Raw genomic sequence first — 16,981 nt, 5'->3', positions numbered from 1 at the left:
AGATCATTGGCATGTGAGCAGTTTTGGGTTAAACTTAACCAGGTACAGTTCCCAAACACCAGAAGGTTGGCCTTTTTTCTACTTACTATGTTTGGTACAACGTATACTTGCGAGTCAAGCTTCTCGCATATGAATGCAATAAAAACCAACACACGTGCCTCCCTCACAAGTGTTCACCTCCACCAGTGTCTGCGTATTGCCCTCACTCCATATGAGCCTAACTTTGCAGTGCTTGCCAAGTCAAAGAAATGCCATTTCAGTCACTGATTAGAGCACTGGTTGATGATTTTTCTTCCTTTTGAGGGTTTGTTAAAGCAGACGTGAAATGCACTGATGATAGTAGGCTAGAGTAGAGCACCGATATCCAAGTGGGCCTAATGTAGGCTAATCTGTTTTTTTGTTTTTTTTAAAGGGAGACATTTTATAAAAGTAAAAAATTACTGGCACAACTTACTGATAATGCCATGACATGAGCACTTGATGTTTTTGTCTTTTATTTTGATTCGTTTTTTTTATGTTTTGAATTGAGTTGTAGCAGATGTCAAATGCACTGATTAGTAGAGGATAGATTAGTAACAGGAAAAAAGTAATCTGGTTTGTTTTGTTTTATTGAGAATGAAGACTGTGTAGCCTACTTCTGAGTGATATACAGTAGTATGAATAAACACTTTTGATGCACAGTATTCAGGGTATTGTTGTTTTTCATTTTCACATGTAGGCTAAGCGTTACAAAACGACACTTAATTAAAGTTTGGCCCCCATACACATAACATTTGAATAAGTTGGCCCTCATACAAAAGTAATTGACTAGCCCTGATCTACATGGTCCCCATACTGTAGGTACAGTAGAGGCGCACTTTTTCGGAAGTTAAACTGCGTCTGTAATGGTTGCTCAAGTCACAATTCATTCAAGTTCACGCGTCCTTCAATGCAGCTACTGTATGTTACCTGACTACAGTATATTAAACCAAACGACACCCACTCCCCTTTAACTTCATCGCAATGTGCATGGAGCCACACTGTAGACACGTATGGATCTTGAAATAATGACCTGTCAGAAGAATTCATACATTAGGCAGCAACCTTTGAGCTCTTGTATATTTGTTTTGTTATATCATATTATACGAGGCATATATAGAGAGAGATAGAGGAAATGGTTTACTCATTGTTTGTTATAGTCTCCCAACAGAGCTGTAACATTTAACAATGCTAAACACCTATTTGACTGTATTGGACTATTACACCCTTATAACAATGAAAACATGTTTTCTATTATGGAAATATCAACAGCCAGCCAATGTGTCTTTCTCATCTGAAAATAGTGAGCATTTGTATGCAATACAACTGAATGTAAAGTGTATTTATTTGAAATGTCTCCGGGTGACATGGAGACAAACTTAATCATGTGCTTGAAAATCAATTTTCTCACTGAGAAGTGTGTTGAGCAATCTTGTGATTGAAAATGTACAAATCAGACGGAGAGTCAGAATCTACGACCGGTCCTGTTGACGCATGCCAGAGGGAAATCAATACAGTGAAACAGGAAACAAATGTAGCAACACATGCAAACTGCCCTTGGGCTCGGCTGTATTCTATTATTGCCTTTTTGGGCTATTTTGACTTTTAATTGCTGATAGTATAAAAGACTCGATTGTGTTGCTGTAGAGGACGCATGTAGACGCACCATCTGCATGATATACCACTGTAGCTTCTTATTATTATTATTATCAATGTCATCACCAAAACATTTCACAAATGACAATTCAATATAGGTTCTAAAGCAAAGACTAGCGTGAAAAAAGACAAATACAATTAAAACCACATCCCTATACAATGCATTTGCAGCCATGACGAAGCAACCGTTTACCTTTAGCTTTAGAGAACACTTAACACTATGGGGACCAATGGTTACACACACACAGTTTATGCCTATCAAATATTAAAGAAACTTTAATTATTTGTTTAGGAGTGTTAGGGAACCCTGTGTCATTGTGCTTTGTAAAACACAAAGCACAGTATAAATGCATCTTTTAGCCCAGTCCAATAGCATGGTGTGTTCTATGAGCATTTAGTTAAGCGAGAAGCAAGAGGTCATTAACGAGGCATATTCTCACAAAGGATAGCTGCAGGGTATCCAACAGACTACAAAAGAAAAAAATTGGCCCTTTTTCTCTCAGTTCACATCTCCGCCACTGGAAGCAGGGTGACTGGAGGGACGTCAGGCTGAGTGTGGTGCCGCTGTCCATGGTGCTGATCCTGGCACACGGCACATCCGCTTCACTGTAGCTCCCGGGGGGAAACACTGGCAGTCATAGCGGAGGCAGTTGATCAGCTTCATAGCGACTTTAGTGAAAATTATCAGAATTGATTGTTGAAAAGCTGAATAATGTCGCTTACTATTTCTCTTTTACACATTGTGTGTCGAGCACATCTGTCTTTCATATTATTCCACGACAGGCAGCCCCCTTTTTGGGTCAGTTTCTTGTGTTATGTATATAGTATTATTATTATTATTTGCATGATTATGATTATTATGATGATGATTATTATTATTATTATGCTGCTGCCACATTCCCAGAGAAGCCCCTACTCAGGGGTGAAAGTGGTTTGAGTTTCTTACAGGAACTATAGGCTACTACCCCAACCTTCATCGTTTCATATAGTTCTCCTCCTGCCCCCAGCTTCATGCATCCCTGAACACACACATCGTGGTGTTGGTGTCGAAATTAGAAACACTTTAGGGCTGCCAAGTTTCACCAAAAGTTTGGAGTGAGAGTTTTGGGTGGTGGAGCGACCCAAAACTGTGCACGTTTTGGTAGTGGCGGCCCCTCTCTCCCACACAATTATTTGTGCTAGTTTCCTGCAATTTTAAACCAGCACAAGAAATTAAAATAATTGGAACATTTGATAAAACAAGAGAAATTCAGATAATATATCTTAAGTCTTAATAAAAAAATACAGTAGGCTACAGAGTCTAAAACAAAATTGGGCCTCATCAAGTGAACTCAACCCCTTGGTCAGCAGTAGAAAGACCATTGGTCATCATCTTATATACAGTGCATTGCTCATAGATGGCTATCATGTTATACAGTACATACCAGGGTTTTTCCTGGGTCAGAATCAAGCCTTGGAGGTTGATGTTGTGCGTGCGCAGTGCGCCCACATTTTCTTTGAGGGACCCCCAATTGTTGTATTTGTATTGTAAATTGTAATTATTATTATTATTAATAATAATAATCATAATCATAATACGATGCGATGCGATTTGAAAGTACCAGTAGGCTACCAGATACGTATGCACATATTTTGCTACCAGGGTTGCCAGATGGAATTGACAATTTCCAGCCCAACCAGTCTAAAAGCTGCCGAATCCACCCGTCCAGTGTGACCAAAAGTAGCCCAATCTGGCAACACGGCTTGCTTATGGAAGCATAGTATGTCCATCGTTACATTCCCACTCACCACACTGCCCTTGGTTAACAAGTCTCATGATACATTTACATTTTTGGGCATTTAACAGATGCCTTTATCCAAAGTGACTTTTCTTTTTTGCGATTGATGTGTGGTTTCATGTATGTGGGAATAAATGTTTTAAGTGACAAAAAAAAAAAAAAAAAAGTTTACAAAATAAATACATCTTTCTTCTAATTCTAATAGATGCGTTTTCATTATTGTTACCGCTGCTTCATAGGTCTGAATAACACTGACAGGCTTTATATGTGTCCCTTGAACAGAGCTTGTATATAAACATTATAGCATGCATCATAGGAAGGTGCCTGGGCGCCGCGCAATGATAATTTCTGTCGTTTTCAGTGAAAATTATTTTGTCACCTTTTTGGGCCAGCACCCCTGCATTCCCAAAAAAATGTGATAGAAATGAGCCATTGAATTGTTGCACTCTCTCCAGCAATTCCCAGTTCCCGGTGTACCATTCTGTAAGTATTTTCTTCTTGGGGTAATAAAAAACCTAATAATGTTCTTCCATGAAAATTCTCTCCATTGTCCAGAGCTAGAGGTGGTGGATTGTATTTTACATATGTTCAACCATTCTTCCTCAGTTAGGACTATGTTTGCTTCCTTCTCCCACTTATCCCTAACATATAAGGTGGAGTGATTCTTGGTGGACTGTATACTCTTCTGTATAATTCTTGACACCAGTTTCTTGTGGGTGTTGCCCTTATACGCATCAATAAAAATGTTGACGAGACTCATTTCAGAAACCTCATTATTCTTTATATTCTTATAGAAGTAGTAATGCCTCAGTTGTAAATACCTGTAGAAATCTTGTTTCTCTAGGTTGTGATTATCAATAAGATATTGAAAGGCCTGTATTGGATGAAATTAGGTAGGGATGTCCCGATCCCATTTTTTCACTACCGATACCTGGGCTTCAGGTATCTGCGATACCGATATCAATCCGATATTTGTATTTATTGTTTTACTCCTGAATAATAACAAATACATCCCCAGTATAGTCCACAACATTTGGCTATTAAAGACTGCCAGCCTTTATTCAAGCAACAAAAACAGTACTCACTGAGTCTGTTACTCACTACTCAGTGACCAACTGGTTTCAAGTTAAAACAATTTAAACAGCAGCATTCAGCATTGTAGAAAAAAAATGAGTTACTGTCTGATTTCTAGTTGTAGTGCCTTCAGTTCTCGTATCTCACTATGGGGAACGCCCCCTGCGTGACCTCATCAGAAACTGAATTACACTGCGCCAGCCCATTGGCTGGCCCAGGCGACGCTTGTGTCACGAGGGACGGGACCCTCCGCCTATATAACACGTACACACGGCATCTGTCGTCCTTTGCCCCCTTCTCACTGGAGCTGTGCGGGTTGCTAGAGCTAAACAGTCCACAGATACGAGCGACCACAACACACACACACACTGTATGGAAAGTTTGAGCGGCAGTGACGGCCGCGCGCTGCACTTAGTATTTATTCTTGATTATTTTGAACGTCTCGTTCAGCCCGTCAGTGACGGTGCAGTGTGTGTGTGTTAGCCCGTCAGTGACGGTGCAGTGTGTGTGTGTGTGTTAGCCCGTCAGTGACGGTGCTGAGCCGTGCTGTACATTAACAAACACGTGTGTACAGCTGTTCCTTTGTGTCGACCTCCCTCTGTGCCTAGAGACTCTTACACTAACGTTACCACCAGGTGCTAGCTAACTAAGGTAGCTAATGTTACCACCAGGTGCTAGTTAGCTACGGTAGCTAACGTTACCACCAGGTGCTAGCTAACTAAGGTAGCTAATGTTACCACCAGGTGCTAGTTAGCTACGGTAGCTAACGTTACCACCAGGCGCTAGCTAGCTATGGTAGCTAACGTTACCACCAGGTGCTAGCTAACTAAGGTAGCTAACGTTACCACCAGGTGCTAGCTAGCTACGGTAGCTAACGTTACCACCAGGCGCTAGCTAGCTATGGTAGCTAACGTTACCACCAGGTGCTAGCTAACTAAGGTAGCTAACGTTACCACCAGGTGCTAGCTAACTAAGGTCAAGAGTTCTTGAATAATTATTTATTATTATATTTCTGTAACTCATATGCAGCATTTGATTTGATGCTCTATGTACAGAGGTACAACCTTCTCAGCATAGTCGGGGATCCTATGTCTCTGTTGTTGTGCAAGGGCCACCACTGTCAACATATCTAGTAATCTAGTAGGTGTCTGTTATCCACCCTATATAACCTATACATTCATATACTGAATTGAAATATGTTTTATTTTACAATTTCTGTGTTAGTAATGTCATAAGAGACCCAAATGTACAGCACAAGCGACATAGATTGTGTCAAAATGCACAAATCAGCTAGCTAGCTAGACATCAGCATACTAGCGAACTTTTGTTGTTGTTGTTGTTGTTGTTGTTGTTATAAAGAGTAGGTCTATAATACGTTTAAATTATATTCAACTAAGATAATACAATGGCATAGATAATACAAAAATACTAACATCATTTTTAAATCTTTATTAACAAAGAAAACAATATTGTATATAACGTCTAGTAGGCCTAGTTAGTTAATGAGAGTCTATTGCTATACTGCTCTTCTAAATTTGCTTGTATACAACGTTTATTTTATTTTTTAGAGAACAACTTATGACATCTGGCCATAGGGACAACAGTTGAAAAATAGCCATTTGGCTAACACTGACTCATTTACCAACTGGTTTATTAATGTGTACTGTCCCTGGTCAATAAAGAACAACAAAAAAAGAAGAAAATAATTACAGTTGTCGTTATCTTTTGTTGCTTGTGCATTTCCTCACTATTGTCGATGATTCGCAAGGCATTCTGGGGGATTTCACATAACTACATTTGGAGTGTGCCTCTAAAAAAGGCCAGTGTGCAGGGCCTTGTAGCACTACCACATCACCTTACCTCTACTTCCCAATAACAATTGTGGCGAAAGATGTTTACCTGCAGTAATTCTGTAGCTACAAGCTATGTCTATCATCATCTGTTTCTTTATTTTGGTCGGTAACGGATGCATTCTTTGGTTTTAGCCATTTTCTAATATCCATCTTCTTAGTTCAACTACTGCTAGCTAGTTCGTGTCTCTGTGAGCCTTATTACAGGTCATCTTGAGCTTGCTCATTCTGTACTTACCGGTGAATACTTATTCGATATTTACTCATTTAATTGTCAATAATACTGCACTATTTCTGTTATGTGTTGCTGCTTGTTTTTAGTTTCTTCCTTTTGCTGTTTTTTTTTATTATTATACAATTTTTTCTCTCCTTCTATTTTGTTTTTGTTTGTTGTTTTTCTATGCTTTTCCCCTTCTCCCTGTCTGTTGTCACTGTGGGGGTGGGTGGGACGGGTTCGTGGCGAAAGAACCTGTGGTAATTCTGTTAGGTAATCCGTCTCTTTATTTTGTCCGGTAACGGTTGCATTCTTTGTATTTATCCTTTTTCCTAATATCCTTCTTCTCTGTTCTACTACTGCTAGCTAGATAGCGCCCCCGTGTCTCTGAGCCTCGCGGGTCATCACCTCATCATTAATCTCACTGCTCTGGCAACTTGTTGACAAGTCTGATAATCTGGAGTCTGAGTTTTGATCTGAGCTGACCTCCCGTAGCTTTTTCACACGTTTAAGCCTCCTCATCTGTGTAAGACGAATCCTTGCGCCTTATTTTACCTCTCCCCTTTTGACGTGAGCCCAAGCTGCATTGGGTAGACCGGTCCACCAACCTGGGAGGTTGGGGAGGTCTAGGCTCCACCCTACAACTGGCTCTAGTCTTCATAGGACTGGGCCAATCGCCCTGGCTGGGTAAAGGGAAAGCTTTTCGGGACACCTTCACAGCCCGTCTAACGGTGACACAGGGCTTTTTGACGGGCCCCTCTGTGTCATTGTAGGCTATCTTCCGCTTGCTCATTCAGTACTTACCGGTGAATACAACAAATAGCCTAACACTAAACACAACAGTGGTGTCCCCTGACCAGTAGCCAAAAAATATATAAGAATAGGAGGAGAGAATTTGGTTATTTGAAATACATTCATAGTGTCCCGTTTAACTACAACTTTATCCAGCAAACCCAGGTAGAAGCACGGGGTGAAATGCTTGGAGTGGATTACATGGGACCCCTTCCAAGGAGCAAGAAAGGGAATGTGTATCTTCTGGTGGTCGTTGACTACTACACCAAGTGGGTAGAGCTGTTTCCCCTCAAAGACAGCAAGACCCGGCTGCTTTGTCAAGTTCTCAGAGGGGAGATCTTCACCCGTTGGGGCGTGCCTAAGTACATCCTGTCTGACAGAGGCCCCCAATTCACCAGCCAACTCCTGGCGGAACTTTACAACAGCTGGGGAGTGACACCCAAGCTCACCACCAGCTACCATCCTCAAACCAATCTGACCGAACGTGTCAACCGCACACTCAAGACCATGATGGCTTCGTTTGTGGGAGATCGACACCAGGAATGGGACAAATGGCAGTACATCTATAACAACTCCCCCTCCTACTTATGGGAAACGGTTGTGTTATTACAAAAAAAAAGGTATAAACAGAACAACCACAAAGGGTCTTCAAGTACAGTATGTACGATATACAAAAAAGGCAAGACAGATAGCAGTGGTGGTCTGGGAGGTCCTCAGCATCAGGGTCGTGTTGGGCTGAGTGTTGGGTGAGCTGCTGGTGGTGGTGGTGGTGGTGGTGAAAGAGAGAACAGGGGCACTGGTGGAAGAGGAGGACGTGGAGGAGGGGGTGGCAGCGGGGGGAGTCCTGGGGGTGAGAGATATGGAAATGAGGTTGCCCTCATTTACAGCAGCAACGAGTGTTTTTTTACAGAAAAACAAACATCTTTATTTTCCTTACATTCCCCAGATAGCTCAAGCTGGTCAAGGAAAGCCCATTCAACTGAAGGAGAGATATGTACATGATTGGACACAGTCCAGATGTGCAGTGAGCATTAGTTTAGGAACCATTGATGATTAACCTTTCGTCTGTCAGTTCGACCATCATTATCTACTTGGAGCAAACTGTTGACATTCAGCAAATCAAGTTAGCATTGTTAGTTCAAAGCTAGAAGGCGAAAGTGGTTAGTTGACAGTTGTGCGGATATCCTGATAAGTTTTAGGTTTCAGACAGAAGATAAATAGACATTAACTCATTAATCAGGAATGTGATGCAACTATGACCTGGGGTGGTCCAATGGTCTAGCACCGTGGTCTACAGTAAACACATGCCCATGTCGGCATGGGTTTCAATCCGGCCATGTCCTCTCTCCCTTCTTCTCCTTACTTTCCTGTATCTGTCCAATACAATGAAAAATATGAGTGGGACTGCCCCACTCAGAAAAAATAACTTGCTTAACACCTAAACACAGTGGCAACAGACTGAAGAGAAGAAATCTAACTGATGGGCAATATGAGAGACTGTAAGGCAAACAAACACAGATCAGCTTCCAATTGCATAGTCATTGATAACTGTGTCAGCAGTAGCCCCTTGTGATCCACTCGAGTCTCTTAAGGATGCATTCAAATTCAATTCTTGGGGCAATTCGCATTCCTGACCTATTTGTACCACCTCAGAAGACTACGGTACGTAGTAGGTCATTCAGTCATTTCCCATGCTTAACTGAACTGTCCCTCCGTAACACAGGAGAACTCAAAGAGAAAATGTATGCTTAAAAGTAGTAACTACAGTAGGTATAATCAGAATGGAAAAATAAATCATGCACTGACAGTTATTTGGAGATTCTTAAAGGCTGTCATGAGACAAATCAACTAAATCAACATTGTGGTTTAGACATTTAAACACAAAAAAGTAGACAGACAGTAGGCAATCTTGCCATGTGGTCCATTATCCGACAAGGCAGTCTAGGACATTAAACTTCTTTAACTTTAAACTTAAAAAACAACAACTAATTACTCATACATCTGAGGTATTATTTGCATGTTGTCTTGATTTGCAACATCACCAAGTCCTCAAAGCTCTTTAATCCACTGTTCACATTCTGGAGGACAGAGAGTGGGATACATAGCTAGACACAGACACCGTTTTCATTTCAGCACATCCCGTTTTGCTGAGCCATTCGACTTCCTCCCCTCCTTCTCCTCCTTCCCCTCCCTACCCTTGAGGGACTCCCTGTACAGCAGCAGTCTCTCCGTGGTGTGGGGGGGCAGCCGGCTCCTCTTGGCCCTGACGATGCAAGAGGCCATGGGGTAGAGGCGGTCGAAGCCCCCTGAGGTGGCAGGGACAGCCAAATGAAATACCAAGGAATAATACATTCACTTCACTCCTTCAATAATAATAATAATAGAATTTCTCAAGAATTTCTCAAGAATTTCTCAAGAATTATAAAGTCGGTGCTTCAAAATGAATACAGGAGTTTAGGATGTTTCTTATTTCCACAGTCAATTCATTAAACAAAGGTCCCAAACAAAGTCCCAAGTTCACTCCTCTAAATGATTCGTTCAAGTCCGTTCCTTGAATCCCCCGAGGCAAAAAAGTGTAATCCCCAATAGTAACTTCATTGAGACAAACGCTCGTCAGCGCTCTCAAACAACCCCGCAAATGGATTGGCTCACCCGATTGAAGTGGTCCGTCCTCAGCGGCGCGGTAGATTCAAACAAAAATAATCCTTGGAAAAAGTATATCCCACAGCGTGAGTACCTCTCTCCAACGCGATGCGAACGTTTTATATATTTACAGGCTCTATCTTTTGTTCCAAGCTTACAGCAACACATTCATATATATATATAGTCGGCCGGGACTGTCTAGAACAAACACTTCTCCTCTAGCTCGTCCTCTCTCTCTCTCTACTCCATTCATCAATTATTCACCAACTCCTACTACCGTTAATTCAGTGGCGCCGTTGTTATTGAAACTAGTGTCGCTGTCCCAATCTCTGTAATAAAGATGTTCATTCATCTGTGACACAAAGAACAGAGCACTTGTAAAAGTGGTGGTGATTAGCATCTAAACATATGTAAATGTATTAAGTGGTCACGAATGTAACCAACAACTGTCATTATTACAAACCAATATACTGAAACCGCTCTACAGGAAGCGTTTGCCACGCATGTCAGTAGAATTTAGGATTCATGGTAATAGTTAGTTAATAGCTTATTCCAGTTTGTCCAGCAGCTGGTGGATATCCTCTTGGCCATGATGCACTCCTTTGAGTCCCCTGGGAAGGTTGCGACAGGAGGACAGGCTCAAGTAGTTTAGAGCTGTAGACTGGCCGATGATTAACCTGAGGGCAGATGTTGTGACCTTGGTCCCGTTGAGGTTTAGCGACCGTATGGAGCCGGCACCTGCTGATGGCACTGAACTGTGGAGGTTTAAATACAAGTCCATAAGAGTTCTGATGCGAGAGAACCACATTCAGAGAAACAGAGGGGGGGGGGGAGGAGGTGGTGATCCAAGTTTGACCCATTCCTGCTGCCGTAGAGGAGCAGAGTCTTCGCCCTCGCCCTTACGACGGGGAGAACTTTTTGGCCTGTGCTCGAACTCTTTTTTCGTATTCTACTCTGTTTTGGCAGTAAATTGTGTAGGCCTCGGCTTGAGCTGGATCCTGGATGTTTGGCTCGTTTAGAAGTTCCTGGATTCCTAATAAGATCTGCTTGATGGTGATGGCGGGTCTCCAGTCCTTGTCCTCCTCTAGGATGGACAGACAGACAGTGCCCGACGGATACACGTTGGGATGGAACAGAGGTGGCTCAAATTTACATTTAGGGGGTGATGAAGGATAGTCGTCCTTGAAAAGCATCCTCAGTTTGAACAGTCCACCTTCCCAGGGAGTCTGTTTCTTTCCAGGAATGGCACATTCCCAGTTCATCAAGTTCATCGTTCCATCAGGGTTTTTTGTTGGTACAGCCACAAATCCGAAAGGATGGTCTTTTCTCCACGCTTTACGCTCCTGGGCGAGCCGACTCAATGCAATGCCTGACATGACTGTTGTTGGACTCCTGCTTTCAGTGTCCCTTTAATGCTTCGCGCAATGGAACAAAGTGAATGAATCAAGCTTAGATCGGGATAAACCCACTGAAGTATCCCTCCCGAAAATACACCCGTTCCTTACCCAGGCTAAATACTAGGACCATTTGCATAGCCTACCTCCCTTAGTTTACTCACTTTTCTTTCAAGTCTCTCCCGTCTTCTGCAACCTTGCACTGCGGGGATCGTTACGATTCTCGTCGCCACTTCTGTTACGTCTTCTGCCTGGACTAACAGTAATAAGGATGCATGAACAAGGAGCTACAGTTTTTACATCTTTACTGTCAACGTCAAGTTCAACAACCACATGTACATATCAATACGCACCAACATAACATGTACATATCAATGCGCACCCACAGTATAGCAACAACATAAAATAGTCCCATGCCTATTGCATACATAACATGGGGTCAGACACGTGAGCCAGATCGGGGTTGGTATGTGGAGCACTCTTATAGATATTCAGCAGGTAGCTATACACCTGGTCCAGCTGCTCCTCATCCTCCAGGTAGGTGTCCACCAGGTGTCCCTTAAGGCGGGTGACCTTGAGGAAAGACTTCAGCCATCTGGATGGCTGCTCGCCGCTGATGACAGCCAGGAGGTGCTTGTCCACTTTGCCTTGCTTGATGAAGTGCACCAGCTTCTTGTTGGCTAGAAGTTGCATAATGATTGAAGAACAACTCCATCTATCAGTAGAGATAGATACCATAATAACTTTATAATTTGACAAAAAACTATGTTTCAAGCTCCTAATGGTAATTAAAGATTGGAGCAAGTTTGATGGTTGGGTAATATTACCTGTGATTCCACACGTTCATTCTGTAACAAAATAAGAAAAATTCAAGTGATTGGCAATGTTGGGAATGTTCATGGACATCCACAGTTTACATAGGCTGAAGTCTAGAATATGCTGAAATATTCATCAGGGAGAAAAGATTTTTTTTTCATTAAAAAGCTTTTTCATTACCTTCCTTCTCTTACGCATGGGTTTCTGTTGGCCATCTACGAACAGCCCTGTTTTGTACTTGAACATTGACATGTCAAGAGTTCCTCCCAGGTTTTTGGAAAGTTCAACTCGACTTCTCACACGCTCCCCCAACGGACTGCGAACGACAAAAGTTTGTAGGAAAACCTTTGGTATCCATTATGTACACTTTTACATCTCTGCTTTGAATTAACCATCACTCCACATCCAGACCATTTCAGCTTAAACAGGACAATCTGTAAAACGGACTAAATACAAATTGTGTTTCATATGAATTCATAGTAATTATTATACAGTAGTTTCCCAGCTGCTAGACAAATATTTCTTTACAAAACCAAAAAAAACTCACCTCTTGTTGAAAGCTTGCTATATATCTGTGAATTCACTTCTTTGTCCCGCAGAAAACATCTTATCTCTTCAACTGCTTCTCTCATGATGGTAATGATTAAAACAATTCCCTGGTAGACAACAAATAAAACAATCCTCCATGGTTAGCAGTTATAACAGGTAATCTTATCTTTCTCAAATGAGTTGTTGTGGGTCATGTAAAGTTTTTTGAATTAGCCAATTTGTTACCATAGTGAGGATATTTAGATGTATTTCTCTCTTAAAAGCAAGTCACCTCGGTCTCAACTCTATATGAGTATTAACTATGTATACTATGTACTAGTATGTTACATTACTTTGACACATGCTGCTTACCAAAGGAACCCAGTAGGTGTACAGGGCACCTAGCCTGAGCTCATTGACAAACTGGGAGCAGGCTAGGAGCAGAAAGTACAAGTTGAAGAAGTACTTGAACTGGTTGAACAGCACCTGAGAACACAAAACAGTACAACGCAGGGACATTGTCTTCACAATGGTGAATTTGTATAATAGGTATATAGGCTCTATGCGTAGGATGTCATGCTACTGTAATAAGCAGAGGTGTTTTACTGAAACCGAAACCATTAACTGATCATGGTGAATATGGGGACACATAATATATCAACTAAGATAATATATCAAACTAATTAACAATAAATGTTAAGATATCAAATTGGGTATTTCCTAATTCATCTCCACACACACATAACATATACTTTATATTGTATATAAACATGTTACACACTGATATGACTCAGCTCAGTAAAACATTTGATTTCCCTGCTTCACCCACAGGCAAGTATAGATGTAACAGTCATACTACATCTTAGCTGGATTTCATTACCACCAATGTGTAAGATTACTACAAAGGGAAGGCTTGTGTACTCTCATCGCTGCTGTATTATATTTATTCCCCCTACTGTTGACAATTCACAGCAAAGGACACAACCATCAAAAATAATATATTAGGCCGTTTTTGGGGCTTTGACTGAAAACAAGTTCTTAATTATCTAAATTAATTACAGAAGCATCCCTATTTGCAATGCAAAAGGCTGAGGCCTTTTCAAAACAAATCTGGGCTACTTTTAATGTGTGACTTCATATACAAAAAAGGAACACGACTTTAAGACTGAGCAAATGTCTAAAAAACAAATTAATATGAAAATTAGGTTAGGAAAATCCTTAGAATGCTCCTTAGCCAATCCTTTCTATGGCACTGAAGAACAAGAGAGTGTTAATAAAAGGCACACTAACAAACACAGGTATAGAAAAAATAAGAAAATATGAGATACAGGCTATTGCAGGGATAGCTAACCAAGAGGTGTAGACCATGATAAATGTCCATCTTGTGAGTCAAAAACAACAACAACAACAACAACAACAACAACAACAACAACAACAAATGCAGGGTCCCCAAGCTTTTTGTGAACGAGTTGAACTGTTGTGAACTGTTGAAGGTTCACTCACCCCAGGGAGGAAAGTGAAGAGGTTGTACTTCTGGTTGTTAATAACGTTCCTGGGGTACCTCTGCTCCCGCTTCTCTGGGTGACCCAGCCACACGGTGCGGGGCCGGAAATCCCCCATCCCGCAGCACCTTTACCAAGGGCAGCAGCTGAGGAACAGCAATGCACACCATTAGTGTTCTTAATACATATTTCCTATGTTGGAAATTAACTGGCTAAAGTGTTATGGTGCAATGTATCTGACTGACTTCATTGTGGCAGTTTTGATTGTACAGTATCTGTCCCTACTCAAATAAACTACAGGAATAAGATACAAATAAATCCTGCCTACATGGCTTCAGTCAAGAGCAATAATTGACTGCAGCAGCTCCTGAGATAAGACAGCAATGCAAACCATTACTCCATGTTGTGTTCTCACTGAAATACCACCAGAATCTGAAATCATGTTGCGTATCCAGGCTACATGGCCCCAGTCAAGAGAAGTTCAACCATCAGTAACTATAGAGATGAGAAAGGTTAAGGCCTTACTCAGTAAATATTGGCTTTATTTGCTACCGGCTGGTTTGACCCACCCTCCTCAAACAAAGCATTCCACTTGATCTTAGCAAAGTGGCCAGGTGACTTGATCTGATATGGTTTTGTGCCACAATGGCCTTCCTGGCACTTTTTTTTACATTTCATATGTTGGATGTGAAGGCATCTAGTACACAGTGAAACAGTCCTTCAGTTTCTTCTGACATCGTGCCTCACTTCTGGGTGAAAGCTGAAAGACACATTCTATGCAAGAACATCTCGCCTACTCAGGCCTATGCATCATCAAATGTCATATTCTTATTTCTTATACATATTTAACGTTCATGGTGATGAATCATCATCACCAGAAGGTAATCATTTCACAATATCATGTCATAATTCCAAATACACTGAGATGTGCTCAAATGTGGACTGCTTGCAGTAGATGAATGCAGCCCTTGGCATGCCCTAGGTATGCAACATAATCAAGTTAGTTAACCGTATGCCAGAGACACGACTTATCAAAAGTTCCCTCTGTCCTAGAGTTTGGAGAAAGCATGCATATCTAATTGATTCATTTTTATAACATAATAATCTGACTGAATAGAAGAAGAAAAAAATAATGAGTAGCCTAGGCTTATGTGTCCATTATATTTTGAATCAAGATAGGCTAGCTTGTATGCTATCCGCCCACTGTATTCACTTGGGAAATATCCAGACACAAATCATCTTTAAATTGATGTTGATCTATTTCAATACTAAAACTGAAATCCTTCTTAAAGCACCTTCCATCCACTGTATCTACCAGCCTACTGTCCGAGGAGAGGGGGGCTCGACAAATGACAGGTGGATAATAGCATGTGTATTCATGGGTGTGTTACAGAATTTTAAGCTTTCACCATCATAAATACACTTTGATGAACGTTATTTCCATTCCATTTCACGTAAGGACATATGATGAATGCATGTGTCATTAGCTAGTTACATCATCAGTGTACCGCACACAGCTTGCTGTCGTGTATTGTAAACAAGTGCTCCTGAATATTCTTCCGAGGCCTGCCCTGTGCTGGCTCGACGCAATGACACACATCATTCCGTTTGGTAATAATATAATATAATATAATAATAATAATTTGGTTTTGGTCGTCCCACGTCCCAATCCCAGGCTATAATCTACAAAAATAAATATTTGGCATGGACACTTATAATATATTTCACCATCACCGCCAGCACCCGGAACAAGGATGTCCTCCCTCTCTCCCTCCCTCTCTCTCTCTCTCTCTCTCTCTCTCTCTCTCTCTCTCTCTCTCTCTCTCTCTCTCTCTCTCTCTCTCTCTCTCTCTGAGGTGCGACAATGAACTACACACATTCTATTACACATGTATTTCCCTAGCCTTGCCCGTCAATCACTTGTTTGACCAAATAGGGTTACAATACGCATATTCTGTATGAACGTTATATATAATGTCAGCTGCAGTTCCGCGCTATTGTATTGTAAACAATTACATTCATTCGTTAGCAGCGGACAAGCGAAATAACAGCCTCTCATCTCACTCCGCCTAAGATCGTTCTCAGTAATTACATTTACATTCTATTCAACGCCCATAGTGTTCTTACCCATTCCTGTTTTTATTGTCGTGTCTTTTTTTTGTGTCTCACTGGTTGTAAAGGAATATTGTCCGTCATTCCTGCAGGCAGCCCCCGTTGACGCTCGGCGAAATCCGCCCCGCTGTCTGTCTGTCTGCGTTCTGGGCGGAGGCTCTCCCAGCTGTCAGTGGCTGCTTTGGACTGGCTGGCGTTGGCCTCTCTCTATTGTGCCTTATCAGTGCTGATGCTATGTCACTTCATCAAACAAGATAGATTTGGAGTGCAATTAAGTCAGATGTAGTTCTAATAAAAGTGTTTTTTTAATTGATCCTAGAGTGCTTTAGACGTATTTTGACTTTATTGATAAGGAGACATGCCTATGAGCACCTGCCCCACCTCTCCATCCGTAGAAACTGTGTAGCTCCCAGCCTGCAAAATGTCACATTTAAAAACCATAAGCTATAGATCTTGGATCAATGACATTTTCCTCCCTAAAAAAAACCTACCTCCATGTTTTTGATACCTGGTTATCATTGTTTTGCCTACCCAACTGTTTTAGTGGTGTTAGATAAATACATCCAAGACCAATATTTCATTATTTTGACCTCAATGTATTTGG

The 16,981-nt window shown here is 41.4% G+C and overlaps 1 protein-coding gene across 1 annotated transcript; it reads right to left on the bottom strand.

Annotated features, from left to right (window-relative positions):
* Positions 1 to 10,924: 10,924 nt before the first annotated feature.
* LOC308163581 (SUMO-conjugating enzyme UBC9-B) lies at positions 10,925 to 11,540 on the bottom strand (the record flags this gene model as incomplete). Its single annotated transcript, XM_080537752.1, has 1 exon — positions 10,925 to 11,540. Exon 1 carries the CDS (start codon positions 11,399 to 11,401, stop codon positions 10,925 to 10,927), a length of 477 nt encoding a protein of 158 aa, XP_080393878.1. The 5' UTR covers positions 11,402 to 11,540.
* Between the last annotated feature and the right edge of the window lie 5,441 nt (positions 11,541 to 16,981).

The sequence above is a fragment of the Nansenia antarctica genome (assembly GCF_963989245.1).
Source record: "Nansenia antarctica genome assembly, chromosome: 8".
In the NCBI taxonomy this organism is placed as follows: Eukaryota; Metazoa; Chordata; class Actinopteri; order Argentiniformes; family Microstomatidae; genus Nansenia; species Nansenia antarctica.
Note: the sequence above shows the minus strand (reverse complement) of the source record. Positions and strands in the feature narration are given on the sequence as shown.